Source organism: Elephantulus edwardii, unplaced genomic scaffold (assembly GCF_000299155.1).
Source record: "Elephantulus edwardii isolate Elephantulus edwardi_28Jun2011 unplaced genomic scaffold, EleEdw1.0 scaffold00072, whole genome shotgun sequence".
NCBI classification, from domain to species: Eukaryota; Metazoa; Chordata; class Mammalia; order Macroscelidea; family Macroscelididae; genus Elephantulus; species Elephantulus edwardii.
Genome location: NW_006399822.1, coordinates 2,122,730 through 2,133,642, shown reverse-complemented (window position 1 = coordinate 2,133,642; position 10,913 = coordinate 2,122,730). Strand labels below are relative to the sequence as shown.

Sequence of the window (10,913 nt, the reverse complement as noted above, 5' to 3'; positions counted from 1 at the left end):
AGTGTTTGTACTGCTGCTGGTCAGGACATTGAAGTGTTTTTAAAACTGAAGAAAAGTAAACGAGCTTTACCACTGGCGGCTCTGCGATCACTTCGTTACTCGTTTGGTTTGCACCAGAGGATGTAGAAAGCCATGCACTCTTACCTCCTCCCCTCGTGCCCTTGTGGCACACAGCGTGGGGCTGGTCAGAGAACCTTCTGGAGCTGAGTGAGTTCTAAGCTGACAGAGAGCAGGTGCAAAGTAGAGACAACTGCAGCTTCCTTTAGATGCACAGCTTTTAAGGGCCTAAAATAGAATGAACAATTCCCGAGCTAGGCCTCTTCTCTCGAACTTACTGTGACAGACACAGGAAGGGGGTGAGCGATGTTGCCGCTCCAGGCCATGTGTCATCTGGAGGAGGCTGCTATGGGGAAGAGGAAGTCTGGGCTGCCAAAGGCAGGCCTCCGTGGTCTGGGTCAGGTGAAGGGCTGTCTGACCTTTGGGGGGCGAGGGGAGGGGCTACTCACTGCGCTCCATGTCAGAGCCCTTGGCCCAGACCTCTGCTGAACAGAACAGCTTGCTGGCAGATGGCATTGTGTCGCTTTATCTGTTCCCACACAGTTTGCTTTGTATGTCTGCCAAAAATCTTCCAGTTATTAGCAAACTCAAACAAAAAGTGCCGCCAGTATTATCAGCAGTCAGCAAGCGCCCTCCTTCCCACAGGCCTAACGAGAAGGGCGTCACGGCTGTGCTGAAGCCACCTCCCTGCAGAGGCACTGAGAGATGAGCATGTCCTACAGGTGGGGGGGACAGGTGTTTAGAGCTAGCGGTACTGCCAACAACCAGGGCAAAATACCCCGGGTTCTATTTAAAAGCCACGTGCTGTTTCTGGTCTGACGGTATGAGAGCTGTGTCCTAGCGCTTCCCTCCCGGTCATCCTGCATCATAGAGCAGGCAGAGGCTTTGACAACCAGCTCTGGTAATGGCCGAAAGCACAGCCCCATGCAAAGGAGGCAGGTGGATGGAGGGAATCAGCATTCCAGAAGGACCTCTGTCCCAGGCAGCCGTGCTCACTGAAGAAGTAACTGCTTCCCCGCCGCTGACCCCAGCTCCCTGTGGTCCCTCTGAGCCGCTCGGCCTCACCCTCCTCCCACTCCTGTGCCTGCTCTAGAAATACTGACAATCAGAAGAGAAACCTAACCCTAGCAGCCAGCATGCTCAAACCAAAAGGGCCAGACTGCAGCTCCTGGGGACCAGTGGGCACCACCACGCCACACACACGGCCCTTCAGTGACAACACTGGACTCTCCCCAAGTTTCACCGTGAGGACAAGACAGGTAGAGTCTCTGAGCCCAGCACTGTCGGTGGCTGGTTCACACGCACAGTTCTCCTGCTAGGTAGGCTCCAAGACTATCCACGCAGCCGGAGTCTACCTGCATGGAGACCCCAGTCCAGGTGCCTTCCTAGACTCCCAATAGTCAGGAGGTCATCTGTCCTCCATCTCCACATTTAATCAGACTACTGAAAAACAAAGCAACACTTTCTCCAAAACTTGGTGCTACACATCCTGGCAAGTTGGAAACAAGTCCTATTTCTTTGTTTCATGTAACTGGAGACAACTGAAATAGCATTATCTCAGATACGTGACCACGGTAGGCATTTCCACACTTTAGATTCTAGGAATAAGAACACTCTGGATTGGCTTTAGTGTTCTCGTTCACCTTCTGTACCCGTAAGGAGCCCACTAGCAAAGAACTATAGTCCCAATGAGGGGAACTGTCCCCACCCCTGAGCCCACCATGCTGCCCTCTCCGGCGGGTGTGGGGGGTTCACCCTGCAAGGGGAAGAGTCGGCCGCCTTTCCCTTGGCCCCAGGGGCTCACCCCAGATAGCCTCAAGGCACGGCCAGAACAGGTACTCTGAGGGTGAGCATTATTACCATTAGCCACTTAGCAGCAATCGGCACTCTTACTCCCTGCAGTAGCCTGTCCCCAAAGCTGACCCAGTGCTTAAGTTCAGCCACAACCCCTCTCTGCCTCGGCTTGCCGAGGACCAGACCGGTGTGCTTCCCCACTAGACCAGGAGACCGGACCTGGGAGGGAGCAGGACCGTGCCTCGGCCACACTGGGGCAGTTTAGATGCTGTGAAATTCACCTGTTCAAAGTGTACTTGTTTGAATTCATTGTATTGTAATATTTGTTGAATGTAGTAATTAGGTATTTATGAACATATTGCTGTAATTTCTGATAACATAAAAAAATAAAAATCTTCCTAAATCATGTTAAGAGGAAAATCTTGTATGTTCCTAATAAAATGAGGTTTGGGAGAGCTCTGAACAACTCCAGCTGCAGAGATGAAGGTAGTACAGCTGCTACCCAGCTTAGCCAGGGTGACGAGGGTTCCCACCAGGGAAGAGCCTCTGGTTAAAGGGTTGAGTCTAGAATACAGATCATGATGCCCCTCGTTTTATCACTTGTCTAGCTCTCGGGGCTCACACAGGAACCCAGAGCCACTTGTTACAGGCCACCCAGGCAGCAATCTGAACACCAATAGTACTGGAGCCTCTGGCAAAAGGCCTGCTCTTCGATAAGAGAGATGCATGCTCATTTCCTGCACAGAAAACTGGTTCCTTTGAAAACTGGTTCTACAGACAAAGTACCAGTGGTGACAGCAGCTTCTCATGGTGACTAGACAATCAGACCTCCCTCATGGTAGTAGCTTAATTTCTGAGAATCTTGGCAGTTTGAAAATGCTAAGATTTCAATCTTACTCTCTTAACTATTCTAACAGGAACAATTCCCTCTTAAGAAAGGGAAAAAGTACCCACAAAGGAACCACTGTGGCCAACAACTGAGTTTCCAGAATCCACAAGATTCTGGTAAGGCGCAACGTTCCTCACCAGCACTGTTCAGTGTGATTCTTTGATCACCATCCTCTTCAGACACTCGACACACGATCAGGGAGCCAGGAGAACCTGGGCCTGAGTTATTCCATGTTATCTAACTGAGCAGTCATTCCTTTCACCTGGCATCACCCAGAACAGAAACCCCACAAACTCAGGTTCAGGTTGATAAATTTTATTGTATGTCAGGACTAAGCTTTTCACACACCAGTCCACATCACTAGGCATCTCTGGGAGAAGCCTCAGAAGATCAAATTTCATCTAAGATTCAGGAAAAAAGGGAAGCTCTAAGCCATACTACCACACTGATATCTAAGTTTGGCACCACAGTTGCATAGACTCAGCCATGACCATTCTGTACTCAAAAACAGAGCTTTCCTTTACACCACTGTATGAAAAGCTGGATACATACAGAATTGGGAATATGCCAGGAAGCCAAGTTTGGAGGACAAAGCACAAAGCTGCCGTTTCTAACAAGTGCAAATCCACTGCTTGTGTCATTACACCCTCCTGACACACTCAGAAATCTCTGTGTGTCCAGAACTCCGAATATCTTACAATCACAGGCACTCACACGGCAGGCTACTGGCCACCAGCTCCCCAGCCTTTCCTGAGCAGGTCTGCTCTAGAACTCCTGGGACTGGGTGCTGTCCAGGGGCTGGAGGTGGGTGCGGAGCTTGTACATTCGGTCCAGGGCCTGGGTGAGGAAGGCCCCACTGGTGGTGATCTCCATCAAGGTCAGGTTGTCCAACTGGAAAAGAAAACACAAAGCCCCATTGGTCCAGGAAGATTTCAGAAGAGAGCTACTTACTGACAATAAGGATTTATCAAGAACATAAAAGGAAAATAAGCTCCCTCCTAGATAAAAGGGCCTGCGGTGTGGGGTCCCCTCATGCAGGCCCGGGGGTTACGGGGGGCCAGCACCACTCCCTACCTTGGCGTGTGCCTCCTGCTGCTTCACAAAGCTGTCGGCAGAGACCCGGAGCTTCGCTACCCGCGTGTCCCACATGTCCTTGATCAGGGTGCGGATCTCATCTGCCTTGGGAATGTTGTCTGAAGCACTACAGGAAACGAGATAAAAGAGACCCAATGCTCAGGAAACTAGAGTGGACAAAGCGACTGAGCAAACTCCATTTGAATCCAAAGGAGATGCTGGCTGTCCTGTTGAAAGGTAGGTACCTGAGTCACTGCAACGCTGTGAACAGAGCTGAACCCTGCGCATCCTCAACACTCTATATGCCCACTGTCACTGTGTCAGCCCACCTTGCTGAGGGTCTTCCTCTCTCCGACCCTCCGCCTTTCCCAGAATGTCATCGTTTTATAGGAATGGTCCCTCCTGGTAACCTGCCTGAGGTAGGTTAGACTGTCACCATCCTTGCCTCTTAGGAGCATCCTGGCAGCACTTCAAGACTTGTTTGTCCTTTTGGCAGTCCGTGGGACACACAGTACTCTTCTCAAACATCAATTCTTTTGTCATCCGTAGTCACTGTCCAACCTTCAGAGGCATAGGAAGTAACTGAAAAGACCATGGTTTGGGAATCAAGTGTACTTCAGGCTTTAAACGGACATATGTGCTCTTCAGAATTTGGGGGAGGTCCTTGACAGCACATTTGCCCAATGCAGCACATCTCTCAATTTCTTGACCACTGTTGCCCTGGGTGTTGGTTGTAGAACCAAGTAAAATTGTTGACCACTTCAATCTTTTCTCCATCAGTCATGTTAGCCTACTTGTCCAGTGACTGGGAAAATGTGTGTCTTTATTCTGAGTTTTCAAATGTAAGAATTCTGACACTTGAGTTTGGTGGCAAGGAAACGGATTCTCGTGTGCTGGTCGCTGGAGCCTGCCATTCAGGGACCCTGTCTCCCGACCATGTGTTAGAGAATAAGCTCTATGCTGGATGTCCAGTGGCTAGGGATAACCACACATCGCTGTGGAATACGCACCAGAAGCTTCATGTACTGGACTGGATTGTGCTTCACAGATCACTGCCCAGTCCCAGCACCAAGTCTCTCTCCTCAAAGGTGTCATAAGGACAAGAGTCTTCTATTTAACAGATAAATCTACCAATGAAGACCAGTTGGGCACAGTTCTGCGTTGGAGAGCACAGCTCACCTGAGTCAGCACGTATGAGAGGTAAGCAGGCTGCCTGATGTGAACTTGCTCCAAACCGACCTCTGAAGGATGAAACAGATTGGAATCCCTTAAACAATACAGAAGCCACTACGGCTTGCCACTGGGCATTCTCAGAGGAGGGAGATGTAATCTACTATGACATCTACACAGGGACTTCCATTTATAAATCCAAACATGTAGCCTCCAGGTCTTGCACAGTAGTTAAAAAAAGGGCTCCAGGTCTTTGTCAGCTGCTCTGAGAACAAAGGTGGGATCCAGACCTCAACCAGAGGAACAGAGAACAAGGTTTGTGCTGAATGCTACATAGGTATGTACTGAACATTACCATGGAGCAGACCAGCACCCACACCCTTGAAAAAGGGCAGCCACCCCCAACCCAGTCAGCTGCTCCAAAGCTGCCTCCCAGCTGTCCTCATTGCCTCCAAAAGACCCTGAGAAGCACCCCTAGAAAATGTGAGGGACAGTGGAGGGACCTGCCTCACATACCACTGCACCTACACATCTAGCACTTGACCTCTGTGAGGTCTCTGCCCCTCACATCTCCCTACAACAGTTTTACTCAGCCTGCTCCAAGCCAGTCTCCAACAGAGCCACCGAGATCCCCATGCTGGCACTACCAAGATGGACACTGATCAGCACTAGTATACAGCAGCCAACATGCCTGGGAGCCCAGCTCTGCCCATGACAGGGGCAGTGGCTTCAGAGAGATGGGCAAACTGAAGCTCAGAAAGCAGACAGGGTTGGCTAGAGGGGAATTAATGGAAATGAGAATCACAGAGAGGAAGTGGAAGAAATGCAGATACCACTAAAAAGTGTTTGAATGGAAATCCATTTTGTTCATAAACTTTCATTTAGGTCACAAGGGGAAAATATGCCTGAAAAATGAGCTTTTTTTTAAAAAAAAAACTTTTTTAAAAGACCAGGGACAGAAGAAAAGAACAGAGGACAGACATGTAGGAAAAGAAAAGTCACCAAAAAATCAGTCACTGGCAGAGAGCACTGGGACCCAGTGCCAAGTGACAAGAGAATGTGAGGAGCCAAGGAATTTACCAGGAGGCTGCAAGGGCGGCAGGACACAGGGAAAAGGAGAGGGAACAAAGACTCAGGACAGCGGGGGCTGGGAAGCAGCAGGATAACTGAACAGCTCTGGCTAAGGTAGAGGGGCACTTACTGATTTAACAGGAGTTTGGTGAGCTCCATGTAGTGCAGGCTGGGCATCGGGGTGAAGGTTTCCTCCTTCCGTTCATGATCTCTCATCTCCTCCAACTTCTCTGAAATTAACAAGGGACAGTTATCAGCAATGTTGCCAAAACATGGCATAAACTTTCCCAAGTTACTAAATACAGGTATCACTTAACACGCAGGAAATAAAACCTTTTTCTAAATAAAATGCTGGAATAATTAAATAGATGATCAAGGTTACTGCCCAGAAAATTTCTTCAGATAAGGGCAAGTGCTATTGTTGTTTTGGCCTGTGGCATAAACTAGTGGAAGGATTGTGTCAGAACCAGAAGTTCTCCTAGGAAATAGCAAAGTATGTATGTCACCTGTAATGCAAGAAGGGATTCAAGTGTCCAGATTTATACCACGCCTTATTCAGATGAAAGAGAGCAAGACCACTTAGAGCTTACATAGAACCCAGTCTGGGTTGGTGTAACAGAAATTTCTGGTTAAAAACAGTGTCTGGGATGGCACAGCCAAGCACAGTTCCATCCATCATAGTCACCATCGCTTATGGCCTCCTCTCTCCCTGCAGTGATGGCCAGGGTAAACCCAAGCCCTGGACTGCCAAGTGTGGAGTGTGGCCAGGTAAGTGCGCACATCCTTCCTAGAGGCCGGGTCTCAGTAAATCAATCACCAACCACAGGGTGCTGGCCTGCAGTCCTACCACTGCCCGTTCCACTCCGCCTCCCTCAATCCTTTCTCCTCTCCAGCACTTCCTCATCCCAGGGAATGCACTCTACTTCAAAAGAAGAGGAACAATCAGTGAGTAGTATTTGTAGCTCCTCTCACTCTGGGACCAGCCTCTGGAGTACCCTGGCCCCTCTCCTCACCTACAAAGGAGCAGGCTTCCTGGATAGCCATCCCCCCTACATTCCATCCATCATGTGGTAGGTAGGAGCCCCCATACCAGATGGAAAACCCTCTCTGGACACCATTCCCTCCCAGCTACAATTCATCCTCAAGCCCGTATAGCCAAGCCCTGTGTCAGTGATGGTCACTCACTCTCAATCATTCTCTCCTCAGATCATTATTTATCCCAACACTCAAAAGAGCTCTCTCAGGTCAATGACATCCACACCCCTCACCCAGCGTGCCGTCTCAGTATCCCCACTGGATAAGCTCTGACCCATACTTGGAGTATATACTCTCTGGCCTTGCAGGCTGCTCCTGCTCCCACTCTAATCCCCACTTTTCTGCCCTCTCCCCACAGTACAGAGCTCAGTGTCCAAATCCCCTGTGTAAGCCAGGTGACCTCACTGTCATCAGGTTTTTCACCTCCATCTATGTGCTCACGACACTGACTTCCAAATTTACATCCTCCACTTGGCCCTCTGCTTGAACAACTCCTGACTCAAGGGTCCTGCTGCCTACATTACTCCCACCAGGACAGCTAATCAGCACCTCAAGATAGCATGTTCAAACCCCAACTCTTAATTCCCATCCCAGCCCACCATCTGCTCCTGCAGTCTTCCCCATTTCAGCAAACAGCAATTCCATTTCTTTCTGCAACTTGAGCCAACAACCTTGGCAATCATTCTTAACACTTCTCATGCCTCCTGGCCATCCTCTGGCAATGCCAGCAGAGTCTTCCTTCAAAATACATCTAGACTTCAGCCGTGTCTGCCTTCTCTCAGCTGGTCCAAGACACACTCAGCTCCTGCCCAGATAATTCCCTAAGCCTCTCTCCCACACACACCTCCTGTACACAGTGATTTTTTTTCTTTTAAAATCTAACTCAGGTTGTAAAACACTCAAATCTTCAATGAATCAAAGACTACCACCACCACCAAGGGCCAGTCTGGTCATCGTGCTGTGGAACCTCTCGACCGTTTCTGGTGGAGCAGCATCGCAGTAACCCGCTTTGGACGATTGTGTTTTTGGTGGAGGACAACTCTGGCACATCTTCAGAGGACTGTGGGCAGCGTCTGACAAAGGTAAACTGAGTCTCACTCAGGACCAGGCAATTCCACCCTCTGCTTTTATTAACCATAAAAAGACACCCACTATAAAAGTTATTTAAAGCCAAAAAAAAAAAAAGACACCCACTAAAAGACAAACTAGAATATCCACAGCAGCCACATCCTCATTCTCCAAACCTGGAAACAATCTCCAGACCTCCTCACAGAAAAACAAGAAACAAACAGGTACATTAATATGGTGGGAACTGCTCAGCAACAAAACAAATGCAGATGACTCAAAAACACTTCATGGAAACCAAAGTCAGACAAGTAATACCCTTCTTGATGACTCCACTCGTTCAAAATCCAGAACAGGTTAATCTATGGGATTCAAAATCCCAAGAGCTCTTGGGGAGGGCACATTGACTAGAAAAAGGAGAGAAGTCTGGGGAAACAAAATGTTGTACATCGAATACATGAATCTTGTGAGACCTGAGACTCAGTGGGACTGCCTTGCTTATCCAGAGATGGAATGTTTTCCATCTTCAGCAACCTTGCCACTTTTCTTTTTTTTTTTTTAATTTTTTTTGCTTGCCACTTTTCTATCACTGTCTGAGGGGAGTTGAGTTCTTCTGACAGGTTTCTGCCTTAAACAGGCTCTAGATTTTACTATAGCTCTAGTGACCTAGTGGCAAGAAGCTGTGCTGCACTCTCAAAGGCATGCGGTTCGAGGCTACCAACTGCTCTGCAGGAGGATGGGCAATCTACTCCTGTGTCATTACTGCCTCTAAAAACCCGCAGGAGGGTCAGCTATTGAGGAGTTCTGACTCTATGTTACACAACTATACTTATACAAATATATTTTACCTATGCAAAAGCATTCGACTGTGTACATCACAACAAATTATGATTAAAAAAATAAATGGGAATCCAGAACACCTAGCCGTGCTCATATGAAACCTACACCTAGATCAAGAAGATAATGTCATTGCATGGTTTAAAATTAAGATGTGTCAGGGTTATACCCCTTTCTCCAAACCTATTCAATCTATGTGCTGGGCAAATCATTCAAGAAGCTGGACTTAATAATGAAGAAGTTGGCATCAGGACTGAAGGAAGACTCACTAACAACCTGTGTTTCACAGATAATACAACCTTGCTTGTTGAAAGTGAGGATGACTTGAAACACTTACTGCAGAAGATCAAAGAATACAGTCTTCAATATGGATTATAACTCAACATCAAGAAAATAAAAATCCTCACCATTGGGTCAATAAACTACATCATGATAGATGAAGATTAAAACTATCAATGATTTCATCTTACTTGGATCCATAATCAACATCCTAGGTACCAGCAGTCAAGAAATTAAAAATCGTGTTGCATCTGGAAAAATGCACTGTTACGGACATCTCCAAAGTGCTGAAGTACTCTTAATTTTAAACCACACAGTTTAAAGTTTAAAGACTAAGGTACCTGACCCAAGCCACGGTCTTGTCACTCACTCACTACGCATCTAAAGGTTGAACAATGACTAAGGATGTCAGAGAACTGATGCCTTTGAGTTGTGGTGTTGGAGAACGAGTAATGAATATCTATAGACTGCCAAAGGAAAAAATAAGTTTGTCCTGGAGGAAGTACAACCAAGGTGCTCCTCAGAAGCAAGGATGAAGCTTTATCTCACACACTGAGCATATTGTTAGAAGAGGCCAGTCCTGGAAAATGAACATGCTTGGAAAGGTAGAGAGTCAGTACTAGAAAAGGAAGACCATTAACAAGATGGATTGATACAGTGACTGACAATGGGCTCAAGTATCTCAGAGGTGATGGGAATGGCACAGATAGGGCAGGGTTCAGATCTGTTCTAAAGGTCACTATGAGTTGTCAATTTGATGGCATAGAAGAGCAAAAAACAATATAGTTTTACATAACTTTGATGCATAGACACAACCAACAAAACTCAAACTGAACACTTTGATATGTGTAATTTATGGTATGTAAATTATGCTTCCATTTTTTAAAATCCTGAAAATGTAAAAATAAAAGAGGAAAATCTAATGGCTTCCTGTTTCATGGTCATATATTTAAACTCCTTAAAAACAATCTACCATCCAAGTCGCACCCTGTCCCCTCCATCCCTGTTCCTTCAGGTCTTAGCTCAAATTTCACCTCCCAGGACAAGAGCAGCACTGGCCCTTCTCTGTCTCATTCAGCTTTACCTTCATTCCAAAGCACCCTTGTCCATATGACACACCTACTTGTCCTGTCTCCTTCCACCAGAAAGATACCACCAAAGGCCTTTGGTTCACTACGTGCATCCTCAACACCTGGCACTTATAAGCATGCAATTATATTTAAATCAAGTATTTACGGAAATTGAGGCAAAGGGGGGGGAAGAACACTAAATTATGTCTTTTCTCCCTTTAACTCTCTTACAGTCAGGTTTAGTTGACTCCTATTCATGGGTGGCAGAGGAAAACGAAAAACCACAGGGTTTTCAGTGGCTGATGTTTAAGAATTAGATCATCAGGTCTCCTGAGGTGCCTCTGGGTGAACTCAAATCAGCAACTTTTTGGTTAACCAAGTGCTTAACAGGAGAATGTAGCATATTACAACTTTGCTTTTAAGAACTTAGAGTTTAGGGCCCATCAACAAAAGAATGGATAGAGAAACTGTGGTATATCCACACAATGTAATACTACGCAGCATTGAAAAACAAGGAACTCATGCAATATTATTCAAAGTGGGTGACCCTGGAGGACATTATGCTGAGTGAA

The 10,913-nt window shown here is 47.0% G+C and overlaps 1 protein-coding gene across 1 annotated transcript in view; it reads right to left on the bottom strand.

Moving 5' to 3' along the window:
- Positions 1 to 3,505: 3,505 nt before the first annotated feature.
- The window catches only part of GINS2 (GINS complex subunit 2 (Psf2 homolog)), a 20,097-nt gene continuing 12,689 nt past the window's right edge, over positions 3,506 to 10,913 (bottom strand). Inside the window, exons 3-5 of the mRNA XM_006888791.1 lie at positions 6,186 to 6,285; positions 3,815 to 3,941; positions 3,506 to 3,631 (exon numbers count right to left, since the gene is read on the bottom strand). Coding sequence (XP_006888853.1) covers positions 3,506 to 3,631; positions 3,815 to 3,941; positions 6,186 to 6,285 — 353 coding nt within the window. The remainder of the gene's footprint in view (positions 3,632 to 3,814; positions 3,942 to 6,185; positions 6,286 to 10,913) is intronic.